At 38.4% G+C, this 21,833-nt stretch overlaps 2 protein-coding genes across 4 annotated transcripts; one reads left to right on the forward strand and one right to left on the reverse strand.

Moving 5' to 3' along the window:
- The first annotated feature begins 1,618 nt into the window (after positions 1 to 1,618).
- LOC135685969 (guanidinoacetate N-methyltransferase) lies at positions 1,619 to 21,746 on the forward strand. Of its 3 annotated transcripts, XM_089108789.1 has the most exons (4): positions 1,747 to 1,763; positions 3,620 to 3,731; positions 18,352 to 18,695; positions 21,238 to 21,746. In XM_089108789.1, exons 2-4 carry the CDS (start codon positions 3,709 to 3,711, stop codon positions 21,603 to 21,605), a joined length of 735 nt encoding a protein of 244 aa, XP_088964915.1. In that variant the 5' UTR covers positions 1,747 to 1,763; positions 3,620 to 3,708; the 3' UTR covers positions 21,606 to 21,746. The 3 variants fall into 3 exon arrangements, with proteins under 3 accessions (XP_065058163.2, XP_088964915.1, XP_065058164.2); XM_065202091.2 differs by lacking the exon at positions 3,620 to 3,731 and having other exon boundaries at positions 1,619 to 1,763; XM_065202092.2 differs by lacking the exons at positions 1,747 to 1,763; positions 3,620 to 3,731 and adding an exon at positions 5,212 to 5,651.
- On the reverse strand, positions 6,069 to 11,260 carry LOC135694995 (uncharacterized). Its single transcript, XM_065213912.2, has one exon. It carries the CDS (start codon positions 11,174 to 11,176, stop codon positions 8,240 to 8,242), a length of 2,937 nt encoding a protein of 978 aa, XP_065069984.2. The 5' UTR covers positions 11,177 to 11,260; the 3' UTR covers positions 6,069 to 8,239.
- Positions 21,747 to 21,833: the final 87 nt, after the last annotated feature.

The raw sequence follows: 21,833 nt of genomic DNA on the forward strand, positions 1-21,833 counted from the left end.
TGCTCTACCTGGCGAGGACTCAAATTTCAAAGCACAGCGTGCATATTTATTTGCCTGTATATAAAGTTATAGATATAAGACAGTACAGTATGTTTGTTCTGACACATGCTCCAGATATTTGGACACACTACTTTAGCAAAAAACTGGATTCCAGATCTCCCCCGGCACAAGACAGTGTTACATTGTCCTGTCCAGTTGGTATTGCATCAATTTTTTTAGTTGTCTTCTTGCCATTGTTTTAAAAAAGACACAACTATCAACCACACTTTAATCTGAAGTGAAATCAGAATCAATTATTCCATTATTATTCCATTATTATTATTAAGATCATTATTCCTTCCAGACCAAACTATCACTGACAATTGCTATTTTGTGTCGCTGGTAGTCTTTATCGTGTTAAGCCCTGGCAAAACGACTAAACATTTCACTAAAAATTTCACTCAACTTTTGTTTAGTGAAGTTTAGCGAAGTTTTTTGCGACGCAAATGTTTTCTACCAACGGATCTGTTTTGTTGCTTTCTTATGTAACTGTAACAAGAAAGTAGGTTATGCTTGTAATATGTCTACTGCAAAAGTTAAATGATACAGACTACCAGTGACACAAAATAGAAGAAATTGCCAGCGTGATCTTGGGCTGGGTGGAATAGATTTCAAAATTGATTCAGATTTCCTTTCACCTTAAGTGTTACACCCATTTCCATGGTTACACCCTTGATTGTTATTTGTGTCTTATTTAAAAACCATACTAAAAAGACAAGCACTCATGCCAGAAAACTAAGACACTACAAAAGGGGCTATTTGGGTCAAAATTTGATGGAATAATTTGGGTCTAAATTTCCTTTGACTGTAACCAGAAGCGTGACTTAAATAAGTGAGTCGACTATGTACGGTTTTTATATCTATTTTTCATGGATGATATAGGGTGTATTGTATAAATTTCTGTAAGTTTCCAAGCTTTTATTTGCCAGATGAAGAGTATGTCATCGATAATTCATTTCCAGAATATTCGACTACACCCTACACACCAACATTGCTCAAGATGTGTTGTCATGAATATGTTGGAATACTCTTCTCTATAAGAGCAAGTAAATTGAAGTTCAGGCTGGCTATTCTTAACTTTTTCGAAAGTCTGAGGCTGAATTGTTCTTAATTTGTTTTTAAATTTATAGGGTGTAAGCAGTGCGATTGCTAGCTTTTTGCTCTAGGGAGGTGTCCAGGCCTTTTTTGCTAACAAAGTGCGTGAGAAAACCTTCATTTGCCGCCATCCTTAAATATTCACCGAAGAAGCATCCCAAGATGGCAAAAAGCTCCTCGTTTTTGAGATGAAACATTATCGAAATTTGCTCCTCTATGTATCTAAGTATGCTCCTCTACAACTGGGTTCCCCTCCATCCCTGCCAGGGCAAAATTGTTTCTGCAGGGCAAATATGCAGTCACCCCCCCTCCCCAACAAAAAGTATGAAGTGACGCATACAAAGTGGTGGGGGGGGTTGTGAACCACCCCCCATACCCCGTCTCAAGTGATGCCCCTGCTACCCTGGGTAGCAGACTCACTATATATAAAATAAGATATACCTGGGTACCAGACTCACTATCTATTATTTTATATAGTGAGTCTGGCGCCCAGGGTATGTCCCTGCAAACAAGCAGAACTAGTTTCGTAGCCACGTGACTATTGACACCTTACTCCATTCGATTGTTATTCGATTACCCACATTCTCTGGTGGATTTGCTTCGATCCTGTCTCTCAACGTATACAGAAAGTAAGTAATGAGTAGCGGAAATTAAACATATTTATGCATTCACTTTAGTTTGTATTAGTCTCTGTTATTTTCATTCTTTAACATTCAGATTTAATTTCAACTAGATAGCTTGCTACTCCTCTAATCTTTTAACGATTGATTGCGTGTTCTCTTCAATATTTTACCCCGAATTTGCTGTCGCTCATCTTTGCTGTTGCTTTCTTGGCTGTGTTAAAGTTATTTCAGTTTGAGCTCATACCACACTCTGCTTCTTATTTTTTGGAACAGCTAGGATGGCCATGAAAAACAACCGAAAATAGCAAAACATTAGGCGGACATGAACAATCGGGAGTCCTTGACCCTAGGCAACCTGTGATTCGTTGATGCAGTCAAAAAACTCTTCGACATGTATGACACGAGATTAATCGGGTTATCCCAACCGGATTCTTCAGCTTAGCCAAAACGGCGCATTATTTCAATATTGTAAAATATGCATTCTTTCTGCCATACAAACTGGCCTTTTCGTTAAGAAATTTTACCAAGGGCGACGAATAGCCCGCGTGCTGAGCTCACGAAGGCAATCGCCAATGCAACAATATTTTTTAAAGGAAGTCCTCCAGGGCCTGAGGGTATCATCTTTCAAAGATTGCATATCTTTTGTTTTTAACATTTTGATGTAATGATCTTCATAGCCCATAACGTTAGAGACATGACCTACTTCGGGGGAATTGTCGTAGGAAAATGCTCTTTGCGATTGGTTTGTTGATAACAAACTAAGCATTCATTTTGGAGAGGTCAAAACAAAATCGATACTTTTTGGTAGAAAGCATATACATACGGACAGAAAAAAACTGGACATCAGAAGAGGCCACATCAAGATTAAACAATACACCTCAGTCACATACTTAGGCTGTATTCTCGACGAGGACCTGTCAGGGGAATCAATCAATGGCAGGCTAAGATTTCTTTACAGAAAGCAACATTTTCTTGACTTCTCCCTTCGTAGATTGCTAGCAAATGCTCTAATTCAGCCCCATTTTGACTATGCAAGCAGTGCTTGGTTTCCATTCTTAAACAAAAGATTGACCAAAAGAATTCAGACAGCTCAAAATAAATGTATAAGGTTTTGTTTGAATCTAAATAACAGAGCACATTAGGAATCAAGGAATTTACAAATATCAATTGGCTCCCTACGAAAGAGAGATTTGAACAATGTATGACTGCAAAGGTTTTCAATTTTTTGATAATTCAGCCCCACCCTACATGTCAGCGATGTTCTTACCAGTTGGCCAGAACAGAATCACTCGAAGATCTAAATTTTTTTGGTATTAGTTCTCCGAAATTTTGAACAGCTCAAAAACAATCTAGCTAGAAGAGGGGGGGGGGGGTATAGACTCATTGAGGTCCTAACCCTGAAAGAAGGTTTTTTGTGAATTTAAGTCTTAGACTCTTAGACAACTTCAAGGACAACTTCAAGGACAACTTCTTATGGTATAGAAACTGTGAGATATTTAGGTCAAAAACTGTGGCAAACACTACCTCACAGTATAAGAGAGTCCCAATCATTGGCAACATTTAAAAAAGAATTAAGAGCACACCCTATAGAATGCGACTGTAGATTGTGTAAAAAATTTATTGCTGGGTTAGGTTTTATTTAGAACATTATACCTTAAACCTTTTTAATATTGTATCATATATTTTTATTTCATACTAACTCTTTATAGATAGTTGGCCTTAATTAGCTTCTTTATAGCTATCAACCGTTCATTTAGTACGCCAACTTTAAACAAATTATTTATTATTATTATTATTATTATTATTATTATTAGACTTACTCTAAATTTGAGATTAAAACTGCATAAGCTCCCTTTTGCGAGGTTCTTCAAAAAGGAGCAACCACATTGGTGAAGGCCGGTTAAAGACAGACGGCGCACAGCCCTTGCTGTATCGCCACCTCAATTCACCCATGACGAGACATGGCAAACAAAAGTAGGTAACTTTTGGACATGGTCTTCAGGCACCGCGGAGCGTTGAGAAAAGTGGGGGGTCTAACAAAAGTGGGGGGGGGGCTAAAACCTTTACTGGTAGTTTAGTACTAAATATTTGGCAATTTTTGCAAAAGCGTACCCGCTCCCCCTGCTCCGCAGTGCCTGGTTTTCCGTCTGTTTTTAGGCGAAGCCGGAGTTGACAAAATTGAGAAAATATTTGAAACTCCTCAGCGGTACTCACTTTCTAAGACCCGATCCATATTGTTAAGACAGAATACAATGACGCGAGCAAGTGAAATATTAGCGTTGTGTTGAAATAAAATGGTTAGACTGGCCACGGTATGAGAAATCCAAAGCTTATACCATGAAGTACAAGTTGCTTTGTTTAATGTAAGGATAACAAAAGGCCCTGACTTAGGGCAGGGCCACTTAAGGCAGGGTCCCTGTACACACGATACCGGATTCATTTCATATCGGATTCACTGACCCAATCCGATACAAATATCAAGCTCTGTTCACACGATACCGGATTCATTTCGTATCGGATTCACTGACCCAATCCGATACAAATATCAAGCTCTGTTCATACGATACCGGATTCATTTCGTATCGGATTCACTCCTGTTCACACGACGACGCTACGCTTCAACACTGCTCCAAAAAATGCATTGTCTTGAAGCAGTTGCATAGCAACGTGGAATGTTGTTCGTTGTTTTGTTTTTTTTCTGGTTGAATGCATTCTTTGACGTGACGGAACTGATACGCTATTTTGTTTTGAAGAAGAAATATTACGAAATCAATTTTCAAACAATCTCATTCTCCTTTGCATTAATCTTGTGAAGCTCATCATCATCACAAGGAGCAAATTTATTGTCTAAATGCGATCCACTGTTATTTTGTGTCTTGAAAAGAGTGCCAAACTGTTTTTAGAAACCCCGAAAACGAAGCTGCCTTTTCGAAACAGAGGTTCCGGAGCGAAACCGTATCGGATTCATGCGTTCACGCGAGCTCAAAAGCGATCCATTATGATTCCACCGATATGATTCCATTCCACATTCACAGCGGAATGTTTTGACTCCGCAAAAACGATACGGAGCTTATCGGATTCAAGCGTCATCGTGTGAACAGAAGGCCTATCCGATATGAAAAGTGATCCGATACGAAATGAATCCGGTATCGTGTGAACATAGCCTGCGTGCAGACTCGGGAATTTAAAAGAGGAGAGAAAGTAGAGTCTGCGCAACAGATTTTATTTTAAGCACTATAACAACAACTCCACTAGCGTGGAATGTTTTTCTGTAATTCTAGTTGTTCAAAAGAACAAAAAGACCTATTCTATTACTTGATACCAATCATCTATACTTCTACTCGAAGGCGCCACTTTGAAAGCTGAAAAAGCAATTGAAATTCCCCCAACCAATCAAATTGGGTTCCTTGATTTTGAGGGACATGTGAACAAGAAAATCGGCTCGGCTTCGCAGACTTTTTCTCCTATTTTCAGTTTTGTCATCAGAGTCTGAACGCAGGCTATGTGAACAGGGCCTTAGACAAAAGTTTAATGACATCACGGTATGAGAAATAAGAAACTAATACCATAACAGTACTATAGAATATGATTCATTAACGGATTAGAAGGCAATTAACGGTCTTTTGTCGGAACAAGTCAAACACAAAGTTTCGTTGATGTTGACATTTGAATAAATATTGAACTTTTGGCGAAAATCAAACATGAAGAGTTGAAAACAGCAAGAGGCTTCCATGAGAGATCTGGGTTTAAAAATCAAAGTTTGAACATTTTCATCGTTCGTGACCGGAGCCTCGTGTATTACAGGCCTAAACGGAAGCTAAGATTCTACAGGACTGGGTCGGCCTGTGGCCTGTAGCTGAAAGCCATTGTTTATGTTGTCTTCTCATTCAGTGTGTAGGTATAAATAGCAATTGAATATCTTCATAAGTTGTTAAGGTTCAACTCTTGATAAAGGCATACTGGAAAGGTAGGTATCCTGTCGCTGTGTACGAAGAATACTGGTACTGTTTAGATACTGTTGAAGACAGTTATGAATACGTCGAAATAAGTAAAATTTTTCTTACACAAAAATTCGTTTATTTGTTGCCATTGCTGAGGAGAGGGGGGGTCAGGGGGGTCACAGACCCGGGGGCCTATGACTTTATGGGCCCACAGATAATAACTTAGTCAAAAGTTGATAAGTAGCAATTCAGCTTCTCCATTATCAAAACCTTTTAATAATAGAAAAATAGTCGCAAAGGCCTTTAGAATGAAGTAAGGTAGAAGCAGTAATAGTATTACCCTGGGTACCAGACTCACTATATATTATTTTATATAGTGAGTCTGGTACCCAGGGTATAATAGTATTAACCCCATTTATGTAACTCTAACAGAGCTAGTAGCTTTCGGTAATTGTCTAGGTGTTTAACAAAACAATTTTCAAGACTTTGCATCTGTAAAAAGGTTCATTATGGAGCTATATTCAAGTTTTTTTCCATGGACATTGAAACCAATGAGCTAAGCCTGTTTTGGTCAATGGTAAAGCGAAGATAATACTTTATGAATTTGAGCTTACTGAACGATATTTCGTCTGATGCAACATTAGAAGGCAAAGTCAGAGACAAACTTAATGCAATAAAAAGATTGGGAAATAAGCGTTGCAAATTCAAATGCTTAAGCTTGTTCACAGATAAAACTGAACTGATAGTCTGGGGTCCTTTGCGTGGAGGGTAAAACCTGAAGGGGCCAGTTATATACATGCCTGGGAAAGACAATGTGCCTGAAGGATTTTTTAACTTTGAATTTTAGGACATCTTCTTTGGCTCTACTAACCGCCAAGAGCCCTAATAACCAGTAAATTCAGTTGTTTCATCAATTCTTCATACTACAGTCATACTGTTATTTCTAGTCACTTGCAGTCTTGGATGCATAAGATAGCAAGAAAAAATGCTAAAATAAAATTCATGCAAAGCTAAAACTAAGCAAAATCCACACTTTGGGTGTTCTCAAGAAGAAATCGTTATAAATACTAGAGATTGACTACATGTCTCTAAAGAGTAGATCATTTAGGTGTCTTTTCAAGGGGTACTCATCGAGTATGAAAAACAAGAGCTGTAGTGGGCCAAATTCTCTTTACGGTTGCCTTCACGTGGCTTTTCATAATTTTTCCTTATAGTTTGATCTAATATAGTTACTTCGTCTTGCATCAAAAACATAATATCTATCAATTTTTAGCATTGTTTATTGATGCCATATTGAATTACAAAGTATGGCCAATTTTAGGCTGGATACAATTCTTTTATAATGTTTGTGCTTGTATTGTAGATTTAACGCAAAAATGAGGCTGTAAGTTGAATTGGTGTATTAGGTGCTTCTTCTAATTTGTTTAAGATAAGAATAACTTCGCGGGAAACATGTCTAGCCTCAGGTTAAAAAAAATTGAAAAATGAACAATATCTGTTTAGAGATTTGAAAATTTAGAGGACAGATTTTATCAGCAAATCAATCCTGCAACTTAAATGGTTTACAAAACTGCTGTAGTGGTCTTAGAAAGAATTCATAGTATGAGGATGTGGAGCAATCAATGTAGATAAAAACACTTTTATGATGCTGTCTGGTATTTTCGTCTATTTTTTTGAGATAATATAAGCCAAAACTATTTGCGGTAGATTCTATGCTATTGGCATTTTTACTAATCGTGAAGTATGAAAGGCCGCCTCTTTTTTTAAGCGCCTCCTTTGAGAAAATGCCTCAAAAAAGTTTGAAAATCTTAAAAGAGCAACCCAGGCGTAATGTGGTATCTTAACAGCTCTACATATCAAAAGTCACTCGATTCAATGCTGTTATCAAATAGATAATTCTAACACAACATTAAATTATGTATCCAGTTATTTTGTTATTTCATATTTCATACTGGGAACCATAGTTATTTCATCTTTCAAAACCAAAAAATCTTAATAGTTATATTTCCTCCCCGAAAACTTTAATTATCTCATATTTCAAATTTTCCATATAGGCGCTCTTGATTTCATTTTTACACGGTTTTGCGGCTTTTGCCCCCCCCCCTATAATAGGCCCCCATTAAATTACCAAAGAAGTAATAGCCACCATCGCAATTTCAGCAACCAAAATAACCGCAATTTCAGCAGCCATCGTCTCAAAAATTTTCCTCGGAGTATATCAAATATGTATAAAGATAGAATATAATTCCTATTTTCATGTAGGGCTAGGCCCTCGTTCTGTATTTCCTAATGCTGATAAGACCGTATTCCTCTCGTGCTGTTACGCACGTCCGTTCTCTACCCTTCGTTCCGAACTCTACCTAATCTAATCTAACACGTTGCTACATACACAAGCGCTGTCAGCGGAATAATAAATTTTAATAACGCGTCCATTTCGCAACATAACCGAGAGATTAAAATACTTTATTATACTAGAGTCCAAATTCCATAACACACTCCCCACCTTGATCCAGATGGGGATCAACAACGAATAATATGTAATCATTTAGAGTCTAAAATTCTACGAATAGTATCTGCGTTCAAGGCTGCTTGTCTTCTCGGTCTAACAGGTCTACCGGGTTCAATAGGTCTAGACTGTCCAGCTTTCCATTGTTCTCCCCCAGTGGGACTTGAGTTAGAAATGTCAACATCCGGTACCCTATTTTTGTCGCAAAGTTCGAGTGGAAACAGTGCCTGTAGGGGGCGTTCGATTTCAGAAATTTTCCCTTGTTTCGAAATAACCTTCAAGCGTGCACCCCTTATGTGTTCATCTTTACCACAAATAAGCTTGGTTACTTTCCCTAATCTCCATTGCGATCGTGGGATGTGATCTTCTCGAATCGTGACAATATCTCCCAAAGAAATATGGAAAGATCCTACCTTTCTCGTAGATACTCGATGCTGTTCACGTAGGCCACGCAAATATTCCCTCTGCCACCTTTGCCAAAATTGTTGTAAAAGTTTCGACATGTGTTGCATCCTCTTTGAGGCCAGTTGGGTAGTCAGCTGATTTCCCTCCGGTGTGAGCTCCGTTACATCAGGTAAATGATGGATTCTTTTGCCACAGATCAGATGAGAGGGGGTTAATGGCTGCACAATATCTTCTTCCGTTAAATACGTCAATGGTCTTGAGTTTAAGCACGATTCAACCTCAACAACAGCGGTTGTAAGTTCATCGATATTTAAACAAGCATTTCCGAGAACCTTCCGCAAGGGCCTTTTAATTTCTTTCACCATCCTTTCATAAAACCCTCCCCACCATGGGGATTTAGCTAAAATAAACCTCCAACTCATAGAATGATCTAACAAGAATTCACGAACCTTTGCAGTTTTAGCAATTTCAAGGATTTTCTTCACAAGAATACTCGCAGTTTTAAATGTTTTTGCATTGTCAGACAAAAGTAACTTCGGAATACCCCTTCTAGACATGAATCTACGCAAGCCAAGAAGAAATGATTCAACTGTTAAATCAGGTACGACTTCAAGGTGGATTGCTCTTGAAACACAACATGAAAACAACAGAATATAGGCCTTAGAAGAAGAATTTTTTCCATGCTCTTTGACAAACAATGGTCCCGCAAAATCTAAGCCTACATTCAAAAATGCAGGAGCAACTTCCGTCCTAAAATTAGGTAAATCCGACACAGGAGACAAAGCATAGTGTTGCCCTTCAAATCTTCGACATTTGGTACAATCTTTGATTATTTTCTTAACGAATTGACGACCCTTAACAATCCAAAAATTCTCTCTTACCTCTGCCAACGTGTCATTTACACCACCATGCAAAACACCTCTGTGACAATCCATAACAACTAACTTTGTAACATCATGATCCTTTGGCAAAATGGCAGGATATTTCTCTCCGTAGGCCATTTCAGAATTTCTGAATCGTCCCTTGCATCTGACAATTCCTTCTGCATCAACAAACAAACCAAGATTCTTTTCCCAGTCACCGTAACGCTTGTCCGATGTGATATAACGTTGAATTTCCAAAATCCATAATTTCCGTGTGTTATCGACGTCTCCAACTGTTATGATTCCCTCGTAGTCATTTGAACCGTTAACTATGACTTCTGATCCGCGAACTTTAGCCTTTAGATTGTCAATGAATCGCATTACAAGGGCTGTTACTCTCAGCAATTTATTGTAATTACTGAAATTCCTAACATCGATAACAGTAGATAAATTTCCGTTAGTTTCCAGTTTGGTCAGCAAAGTAGACTCACAGTTAGGCTTCGTTTCAATTAACGCATCCTTGCCAGGTTCAAATTTTTCCGGAGAGGGTGGCCAGGTATGCTCAGGTAGCCTGAGCCATGCAGGTCCCTGAAACCACTTCTCATTCCCCTCTAAAGAGGAAGCATATGCTCCTCTAGATGCAATATCGGCAGGATTGTCAACACCTGGTGTAAATCTCCACTCTCCAGGCAAACTACAGCATTTGATCTTGTTGACTCTGTTATCAACAAACTGCTTTAAATCCTTAGTTGTGTTTATCCAGTACAATGCATTTAGACTGTCAGTCCAATAATATTTCTTTCCAATAACAAGACTTCCTTCAAGAGATTCCTTGACCCTAAACATAAGTTTGGCCAGTATTTCTGCTGCAGTTAACTCCAACCGAGGTATTGAAATCCCTTTCACCGGAGCAACTCTTGATTTTCCTGTGACAAGTGTACTCAATTTGACTCCGCTTTCTGTTGTATAAACTGCGTATACGCAAGCACCAAGAGCTTTCGTAGATGCGTCAGCAAAACCATGCAAATCTATATTGTAAATGATCTCCTTTCCTTCAGCAAACATATATCTTTGTACAGCGATAGAATTTGTTTTGTCGAGATCCAGTAACCATCTTTTCCAAATCCGAGTGTGTTCTTGGTTGAGCTCATCATCCCAATTTGTTTTCAACAAGCACAATTCTTGAAACAGTAGCTTTGCTTTTAAAGTTATAGGCGAGATCAATCCTAAGGGGTCAAACATTTTTGCAGCTGTAATCAAAACAGATCTTTTAGTAGGCTCCAAAGAATTTCCGCATCCAACAACACCTCCAAATTTCAATGTTATTAAATCTAGATCTGTGTTCCAGTTTAATCCCAATACTTTCTGTTCGACAGGTCTTTCCAGCTCTTCAAATTTTCCGAATGACAATTTAGTATACGATTCATCCTCTCTTCTTACTCCTCCTAAGGGAACGCCATTTGAGTTGACATCACATGAAAGCAAAATTTCCGCAAGTTCCTTTGAATTGCTATTCCATTTCCGTAGATTAAAGTTTCCTTCGCCATAAATTTGTTTGGCGTTCAAGCATACACTGGTCGCCTCCTCCACTGTATTCACAGATGTCGATAAATCGTCGCAATAAAACGAATTTAGCATTAATTTGACGAGTTCTGGGTTGAGCTGTTCGTACTTCTTTATGTGATGTTGCAAGGTGGCATTCATAATGAATGGACTGCAACAAAGGCCAAATACTACTGCACAAAACCGATAACAAACAATTTGAGGATCTTCGTCATTGATGTCCTTAACCCATAAGAACCTCAAAAAAATCTCTTTGGCTTTCGTCGACTGCAATTGAAAGAAAAGCCTTTTCGATGTCTGCAATGAGTCCAATTTTCTTCCCTCTGAATCTGAGCAAAATAGCATACAATTGTTCCGTCAATGAAGGTCCTGTATGGAGTGTGTCATTTAAACAAACGCCGTTTGATTTGCTAGAAGCATCGTAAACGATTCGAATTTTTGTGGTGAGAGCTTCTTCTCTTATGACAACTTGGCTTGGCAAGTAATGCACCTCCCCGACTTCAACTGGGCTGGTCAAATCAACCTTTTCAATAATCCCCTTTTCCAGTTGCTCGTTGATTATTGAATCACATTCTTGCACAACATCTGGAGTTTTCTTCAGTCGTTTCAAGGTAGAATTCAAACGATTCACAGAATTCTCAAAATTGTCCGGCAATACAGGCGAGTTTTCTTTGAACGGCAGAACCACAGAATATTTTCCATCCGTAAATGAAACATTCTTTTCAAATGATTCAGCGACAGTTTCCTTGTCTCTTATCCCTATGGTCTCAAAGTCCCAGAATTTATTTAGCTGCGAATCCAAATCTTCACTTGTACATTCCACTTTGAGCAAGTATGTCTCCGTTGACTGTCCGTTAATTTGCTTATCCCGGATAGTTGCACCAGGCCCGTAAAGCACCCAGCCCAAAGATGTATTCATCGCTGTAGGGCCTTTCTGGTATTCGTCAGTTCTCACCTCCCCAGTGAAAAACTTGATGCTCTCGTCGCACCCAATCAGTATGTCGACATCTTTTCCTGCATCAACGTCGGGATCATCAGATATCTGCAGGCCATCGAGGTGAGGAAATGCTTTCTGGGTCATTGCGATTTCGTGGCGCTGAACTGGTGAGCAAATGTATGGCACAACCAATGTGCTAATTAGCTCCGGCTGCTTATTCTCCTCAGGTTTGAACGTGTCCTGAACAACGAGTTGTGCGACATCCAAAGTTTCAGATTTTCCAACGCTTTTTCCAAAGGTTTTCAAGCAAACATGCTCCTCCGCAACAGCTGGCAGCTTCAAGTAATTTCGAAGCCTTTCCGTTATATAACTTCGATGACTTCCAGAATCAAAGATGATTCTTGCAATAATTTTCCTTCCCGGGTTTGCAGGATTGTAAACTTCCGCTTGAGCAGTTTGCAGCAATATCGAAGGCTTTGATTCCACAAAACAGTTGGTTGTTTCTTCTCTATGAGTTCCGGATTCCGTTTCTTGCGATTTCATCGGTTTTGTTTGCTGTCTCCCTTTTTGGCAAAGACTAATGTGGTGTCTTCCATTACAATTATAGCAAAGGTTTTTTGACACACAATTAAATGCCAAGTGACCCTTCCTCAGGCAAATGAAACATCTCCCTTCTTTGCGTAGAATGCTCATTCTTGCTGTACGATTTGTAATGACTTTACAGTCGTTGGTTTTATGCCTTCCTTTGCAAAACGTACACTGAACTGTTCCACTTTGTGTTTCGTTTACCAGAGCACTAGCCGTGGGTATCCATTTGGACGCCTTCTTCTTGATGCTTAGTGCAGTACTTCCATCGTAACCTGCCAGGTTTTTGCATCTCTCGCGTGCCTCTAATTCTACTTTTAAAATGTCAAGTAGTATTGCGAGATTCCATTCCTCATTTCCGATTTTACGGCTTATTTCCACTTGCAAATCTGACGGCAGTTTCTGTTGTAATACGGGAATAAGAAGAGCTCCATACTGTGCACTATTAATCCCAAGGCTTTGTAGCCCTCTAATATTCGCCTCTATCGAATCATATAGTTTGCGTAATCCATGTACATCAGTTGAATCCGAGCAAGATGGTAACTTCATCAGTGCTTCCATGTGGCTGTTTATAATGATTTGCTTTTGTCCGTATCTTGCTTTCAATATGGAAATTGCTTCCAAATAGTTCGACATTACCACAGGCAATCCAGTCAGGGCCTCGGCAGCCTCTCCCTTCAACAATCCGACTAAATAGTGAAATTTGTTGATTGTTGCAACGTCATCGTTCTCATGAACGGCAGAGCTGAATCCATCCCAAAATTGTTGCCATTCCTTTGGGTTTCCCGAAAATTCTCTAAGCTTTATAGGCTGTAGTTTTACTTGTGCCCTGTTGTTTCTTTTGCTCGCTGTACTAGATTTTGTGCTTGTCCCATCGTTATCTTCTGCTAAAATGTAGTCGATTTCGATTACAGTTTCTTTCATACCGTCTCTAAATGCAGCGGCTTCCGTCACCTCATTGTCGATTTCTTCGTCGTGCGCTTCTAGTAAAATTTTTTCGTCCAAATCTTTCAGCGTATCTAGTCTTTCCAAGATCGACTCTTTCAAGCTTTTCAGTTTATTCGTTTTTGAATCCGGATCAAAGTCTTTCATCAGTTCTATCGCTTCCTTCTGGATTTTTGAGGCGTATCATCTGGTTGTTCCGCGAATTTTCTTTAACTTTTGTATATCTACTTCCATGGCCATATCCGACAGCTTGGTTCAGTGTCAATTATCCGGCTCGGTGGACCACTTTATATCAAATATGTATAAAGATAGAATATAATTCCTATTTTCATGTAGGGCTAGGCCCTCGTTCTGTATTTCCTAATGCTGATAAGACCGTATTCCTCTCGTGCTGTTACGCACGTCCGTTCTCTACCCTTCGTTCCGAACTCTACCTAATCTAATCTAACACGTTGCTACATACACAAGCGCTGTCAGCGGAATAATAAATTTTAATAACGCGTCCATTTCGCAACATAACCGAGAGATTAAAATACTTTATTATACTAGAGTCCAAATTCCATAACACGGAGCACTTGCTTTCTATCTTTCGTTTTGACCCGGGGCCTATAAATCCTCTCCGCGGCCCTGTTTGTTGCTACAAAAATAAAAGAGATGCGGTGAAATTCTTCATTGACAGGTCCGTCTAGAGTCAATGATGAACTTTATCTGACTGCTTTGTTTTTGCCTTAGGCATAGACTAACTTACTCATGTCTCAGGGCACTAGAAGTTAAGTCTTGTAAAACTAGGAAGGGCAGAGTTAGAAAGGGAAACTGGTTCCTAGAAAAGAGGGTCTTCTCTGCAAGTTCTACAAATATATATATATATATATTTATATACATGTATGCGTTCCCCTCGATCCACCACGTAGTGTACTCATTCTTCGTACACAAAGACAGTTATGCTGTATACATCAAGCTAAACAGCTGTTGCCAGTTATAGATGATCTTTCTCTGCTTGCTTTGTATTTGTCTCAGGCATTGACTATGTCTCAGGGCACTCGGGCAAAACCCCCCCAGCCAAGGGAAGTTGTAGCCTTGCAAAGCGCACCTCCCTTGACTTTTCATGTGCTATAGTCAGCGTTCTTTTGATTAATCAATTTTCTGCTGGTTATTTGTCAGTTGGTTAAGCTATTTGCCCGAGTTCCAGATTAGATACTTTGGCTGTGAAACTCTGTGAAGTCAAAATCATAAAAGTTGGATAATCTGGCTTTATTGCCCGCAACTCGCGCGCGATAGCGCGCGAGTGAAGGGCTTATAGTCTGCCCCGCGTATAAGTAGCATATGGAAGCTTCAGTTCATGTTGTCAGCACTTTGTCAGCAGATTTTGTCACTTTTCTGCTGCCATGACAACTGTCAATCAATTTCATTGTCAATCAATCGGCTTTGTCGAGGAGGTCGTTAACCGCCACCTCTCTGTGCGGAAGGGAATTATCTTCGGAGAGTTGCTCTGCCAAGACTCTGTTAAAGGCCTTCGGTTTTTTGGCACGAAAACGGTGCTGCATCACAGCTCGGTTCTCCGCAATGGATGGAAGTTTTGATTCGAAGTTTTGGGAATCAAAACCAGTCGAATGCCACACCTTTCTCCCAAAAACTCGACACCGTACGAGCAAAAGTTATGATTGTCGTGATTATAGCCTGTACATCGCTGTACGAATCCTTTATGGCAATCGATTTTAGCTGTACCCGTTCTATCACGTGTCCATTTTCATACGTCTTTGCTTCACGAAAACGCAAAATAAATGTCAAACCCTAGAAAAACTTCATGATTTTCAAAAGGGCGTTGGACTTAAATCAAAGGCAAACTGAACACCAAAAATTCTTGATAAAAAGAATAGTTTAGCATCAACTAGAGCAGCTGTTTTTATAAAATTGTGAAAACCCAAGATGGTGTCTTCTTCGAATATCCTGACCTAAATTTTCAAAACAATCATTATCAAGGAACTAATTGTTTGCGGGCAGTACTAGCAAGAGCTATTTCTAGTTTTAGTGCTATTTAGACTTTTACGGTATTGCCTGGACGCTCTCGGGATTGTGCTTGGACGATCATTAAGTAGTGTGCTTGTGAACGCAACTTCAAGGTAGGAGCACAGGGCCCTGATATGCGAAGAAAAACAATAGCATTATTTACAATGGCAATAAAAATTTTGATTGGTAAACCTATTGTCGTGTGTCATGTGTTTAAAGGCATGGTTCTGAGGGAGCCATAAATCATGTAGTAGTTGAGGGTCCTTTTTGGTTCTTCATAGTTAATGGTCCTAGGGGTCATAGGGGTCCTAGGGTCATAGGGTCTGATTTTTCCAGTATGTCCTCGATAAAGCCAAAACAGGATTTCCAAGAAATTTGGAGATTCGCTAAGGCCTAGAGTCATAATCGGACTTTCTGTTATTAGACTTCCTAAACAAATAATATTGATATTTTTAAACACATTGGCTAATGATTAACTGGTTACCCATCATTAATGAGGAGTTTTAACCATTAAATGTTATGGTTGAACGTTTTCAAGAAAGTGGTAAATACGCTTTTTTTTACAAGAATCAGTAAATTTATGGTCAGGCTGACTGTTCTTAATTTTTTTCTAAAATCTGAGGCTGGATTTTTCTTAATTTGTTCTTAAAGGAGAATTCCGTGATGATTTTTTTGCGTGACAGTAAGTGGCAAATGGGTGTGGGAAGAGCGATCGTGAAAGAATTTTTTCAAAATATGGTTTAATTTGCGAGTAATTGTTAATTGAAATAGTCGTTGGCTGCGGGACAATTGTCGGATCTTCTTAGTTTCCGAGAATTTGACTTTCCATTGTGACGTCATATGCGATCATTGGATTTCGGACACGCGATACACATAGAGACTTTGTATAAAAGTAGGGGCCATGCTTCTCCATCTGGACTTTGTGCCATTTTCTTTAAAAACCGAATAAACCATAGTCAATGTGATCACATATGACGTCACAACGAACACATTGATACCAGCGGGATAATGCGCAGCCAATCCCGTCATTTTCTCAGAATTGATCGGAAACAACCTTCGAGTCCATATTACTCAGAAATGATTCGCAATTTTGAAAAACTAATTTGATATTTGAATTCAGAACATTAAAATGCATAGGTTTCTTCAAAGAAAAATTTAGCCTGGAATTATCCTTAAAATAGCAGGGCAATTGCTAGCTTTTTCGCATCTCAATTGCTAGCTTTTTCTAGCTTTTTAGTTTATCGCATCTCAGTATTAACATTTGACTTTGGGTCTACAACCTGTCTTATTTATTTAGTTGTTCAGCTTCTCTTATTAGCACGCTAATTTCCTACTCGGGAAAAACATCAGCAGAGGATTTTCCTTTCATTTAAATGAAATCTGTATTTGCCAAATCTGTATACCTGGACGGATGGAGAAAATTTTTTTTGAATTTTGATGGTTCCAGTTCCCCGGAAAATGCACTCTTTTAAGTAAAATTTACTAAAGCAATCCTCCTAATTCTACCGAAAACTCTTTTATTTTTGCAAACAAATTGAGCAGCAGATAAAAACGACTGGTATACAATTTCGCCGTGGTCTTGAAAAATTCTATGTTGTCAGTTACTTCTAAAGCTAGGTAACAAGCAGCACTGGTTGCCAATTTAGATCCCTCTTTCCATCTTAGCATGCCTTTTTAAGGGAAATGGACCCAAGACACAATTTTACCTAAAGAGTGCCTGGATTTTTAGCTTTTGTGCCTACAAAAAATCTTCAAATCTTCAAGTCATTAGTTTTTTTATCTTCCTTCATATCAAGAAGTATCATATTTAGCCAAAGGAGCAACTATCTTTGCTTGATCCTTTATTGATGTTAATACATGAACGTCGCTGAAATACCTAAAGCGTTTCTTTCACTGGGCGGATTTTACCTGAAATTTCCTATCGAATACTATTGGAGGGGGGGGGGTGACACCCCCCAATAGTATCTCGCCCCTGGGAAGTTCTACAACACCCTTCGTGAAATGACCTCTGATAAAATTTCATTTGATAAACATTAAAATTACACCGGAAGGTTGAATGTATTTTTGATATGATACCTTATGATTTAAAAGTTCTACAGTGAATCACATTAGGGATTAAACAAACATTTCAGTCTGCAACAGGTTTCGGGGGCTGTTTCGAAGTTAGACCTGCTTGTCACATTTTGCACGTCAAAGAGATTTTGGCCTCAATGGCTGTAGGTCTCAAAACCGGCCTTGTCTTATAAATTTTTATTCATCTACGCGTGTGACACTTTGCTCATCGATTGGTGTGCACACAAAACAAACAAATGTGGCAAGGATACTCTGAATTCACTCCTTCCAAAACTTCTTCCACTCTTTTGCAAAGCCTTCTTGGTAAAAATAAGATAGAAACAAAAAAATGAATCGAGAGGAGAAAGAAGTTCTCCTTTGCTTCTTTTCCCCGTTTCTCTATCCTTTAACTCGAGGTTCTTTTGCGGCTTTGGCACTGAGGGCAGCAACCTTTGACAAACGAGGAACCTTTGTCGTTCCAATAGTTGAAGCAACGCTTATATTTGAAATTCCAATCAGGGACGGGCTTATCGTGTGGTGTGTAGCGTGCAGCACCCCTTTTTTGTTATTGGGTGAATTTTGCTTTGATTCGGTAGAAATATTTTTGGTAGTCGTTAATTAAATTTAGATAAATCGTCTTGTCTTTTTTATAATATAGTTACAAATAGGCGTTATCTAGGCACTTGAAAGGTGTGCTGCCACCAAAGCATTACCTAACAACCCGCAATCCTTGCCTCTAAAATTCGGCCCTGATACTGATTATGACAATATTTCTTTTTTTATGCTTCAGAGTTCCTGCAATGGCGAACCCAGTCATCTTCGCAAAGGGCGAAGAGTGCCAACAGAATTGGTCGAAGGCGTCAGCCGACTACGATGAAGTAGATGAGCACCTTAAGATAATGGGAAAGCCCGTGATGGAGAGATGGGAGACGCCTTACATGCACAAGCTTGCTAGCATTGCAGCTTCTAAGGGGGGAAGAGTCCTTGAAATAGGCTTTGGTATGGCCATTTCAGCAACAAAAATTCAGTCTTTTCCAATCAAAGAACATGTAATAATAGAAATCAACGATGGGGTGTTTGAAAGGCTAAAAAAGTTTGCTGCCAACGCAGAACACAAGGTCGTGCCAATGAAAGGTATATATGCTTGTTTTTGCATGTATTTAAGAGGAATTAAGATTGTCCGCGATGGTCGGGTAGTTCATGTTTTCATTTTTAGTAATTTTGTCATCTCTGTGCGGCCCAACATCTCTTGAAAGTTTTCGTGAGACATATGCATCATATTGCTGTACGCTGCTGTGCCTGCAACAGTAAAAAATGTCATCAATTTGTTAAAAGTCTTTTCTTTTCACGTCGTTTCATCAATTTTTCTTTAATGAGGCTTTTTTCAGTCAACTCCATGATTTCAAATGTTGTTACAGTTCAGATTATCTAGTTGCAGGAAAATGCAAAAAGTTCTCAAAAACCAGAACATGCTACGGCAATTTAGCTGTAGATCACAACAGGGATAAAATGGTAATTGATCTAGGGTATACTCATCTGCACTCTCTTTCATAATGACAGTTTTAAAAGAACACGACAAGCCTTAGAACTGGTCCAAAGTTAAGAGCAAATAAGGAACAAACTATGGCCGGGGTAGAGTGAATTTTGTGTAAATGGTTTTTCTTTCTACGTGAATCGGTTTGTTTCAATGTGAATCTGTTTTGTTTGTAAGCGAATCAGTTTAATTCAAGTGCGTGGCAGTTGTGGGCCAACGTAATATCGACGTTAATTATTCTAACTTAAAGCGTGTCATTCTCTTAACTTGACATTTATAAATTGTTGTCGGAAATTTCAGATATATAAGGTCTGAATTCAGATATATAACTGTGGCTTTTGCAATATGCTTTACAAACAATAAGGAAAGTATTCAACTATGTTTTAATGTCAACCATCCAAGAAATTACTCAGGGCTCTTAAATAGCAGGAATTTTCATTTCCTAATATTTGATATGACTGTATGTTAAGGTTACCGTAAACGTTTTCTGGATGGAAACATCCCTTTTTCGATTTTTTCACATTCAAGTAGCTGAACTTTTAAGGCACACAATTATAACAAATTTGAAACAAACATAAATTTTAAAAATAGAAAAAATCCCATGTAAACGAAGGTTTCCATAATTTATTTATCAGAATTTTTATTTGAGGCCTGAAAATCTCTTGACCTATTAAGCCAATTATCGATGCTTCACATCCATGTATCCAATTTACCTTGCGAGCGCGATCAGTAAAATCCCAGGGAACCAATCGATAACTAAAAACTTTGCACACGGCCAGAACAGATGTCTGGTAAGCAAAGTGTCTTCAAAATTTTTGTATTTGCTCTGGTCCGTCTTTTTTAGCCAAATACAGCTATGAGAGGGAAGAAAAATTGTTTGCCAATTTTTGACAGGATATAGTTTCAAGGGGAAGAGGAATTTGAAGAATCTGAGAAACACTTTGGTAGCAAAGAATCTCCGATTTCTTCTGATATAAGTCAGATTCTGTTACCTCAAACGCAAGGGTACAAAATAGCTTTTGAAGGTGGTACACTCATTTAAGCAATAAATTTGCCTGGAAAGTATCATTTTACAATCTTTGCCAATTATTTTAGTATAATCGGAATGGACACATTCTTGCGCATCGAATGATGTATAATTTAATCTGATTCCGTTAATAGTTTTGCTTTTAGGGAGAGAAAACCAAATATCGTGTCAAAAACGTTTACCGTAACCTTAAGATTTTTTTTTTCATTTTATAATATTTATACAGGTTAAAGGTTCATACATATGTTCTTCAACCTGACCTGTTTAAAAAATTAAAATAAGAGCTAATAACTATGTTATAATACTAATACAAAAGAAATTTACCAACCAAATCTAATTTACAATATTTAATAATACTAAGGCTATAAAAAGTGAACGTAAAGATAAAATAAAAGTTGTCCCCGACTATAGTTGTTCTTTGAAGGTTTTCAGGGAGGGGGCCAATTTTGTAGCCCTTTCTAGACTGTTCCACAGTTTTGGACCGCGATAAGAAAAAGCCTTTTGGCCATGAACAACATTCAAAAGGCTACTATACTATTCTTAATTTGTCACAACATTGCTTTTGTTGTGAATACATCACGATGGCAAAGCCTAAAAAAGTTATCGAAGTAACTGAAAAGATTACTCTGCGGATCTGACCGAAAAGTTTAACCTTTAGCAGCCTAAAGAATTAATGACGCGATAATAAAAATACTTTTATATCTCATTTTTTATAAGAACTTATCTATAAAAGAATGGGCCCTAATGTGCTGATCACCATTAATTTTATAGAACTGCTCGAAATTGATTTTTTGTAGCTTGGATGGAAATGATTCTTTTTGGCGGTTCTTCCTGTTCATTTGACATAGATAATAGAAATAGAATTCCTTATGCCCTGATAAGTCGTTCTCTTCTGGTTCATTTCATCTTGTCTTATGTTTTCATGTTTCCAAAAAGTATTTCTTTGACACTTGGTATTTAAGTAACCCTAAAGAGACTTGAAAGAACAAAAGTCATCAAAAATGTTAACAAGAGAGTGAGGACTAACCTCAATCTACGTTTCGTAAAACTTCTCTGTGTGCTCAAATGTGCTTCTTTCTCAACATATCACCATAAACACCATTCCTTACTTCTAGGTATGTGGGAAGATGTCATTCCCACTTTGCCAGACGAGTCTTTCGATGGAATTTTGTATGATACCTTTCCACTATCAGAAGAAACTTGGCACACGCACCAGTTCGCATTTATTTGCGGGCATGCCCGCAGACTGCTTAAACCAGGCGGAATCCTGACATACTGTAACCTAACATCATGGGGGAAATTGATGAACGGAAAATACGATGACTTGAATGTTATGTTCAATGAAACACAGATACCAAAGATCGTTGAAGCTGGTTTTAAAAAGGAAGACGTGGCAACAGAGATCATAGATGTCAATTCACCAGACGACTGCGAGTATTACACCTGGAAACAAATGATTGCGCCCAAGATTGTTAAGTCTTAGACTAGAGATTTTACCAGGGTTAGAATTAATGTTCAAATTATAATGAGTTTTTAAAGTGTTCAATATTCATAGTTAGCTAATGCTAATAAGTACAAATTTTTAACCTTGATTTTTGACATTAAAACCCCATGAAAACTTTTATCTCTTTTCAAATTCTCTCAAAATTCCTAACAAGTAAATGATACAACAGAGTGGTAGGCCACTTAAGGGCTTTCAGAAAGTGCCCCA

Source organism: Rhopilema esculentum, chromosome 6, assembly GCF_057945365.1.
Source record: "Rhopilema esculentum isolate cy_ngs chromosome 6, ASM5794536v1, whole genome shotgun sequence".
Lineage (NCBI taxonomy): Eukaryota > Metazoa > Cnidaria > Scyphozoa > Rhizostomeae > Rhizostomatidae > Rhopilema > Rhopilema esculentum.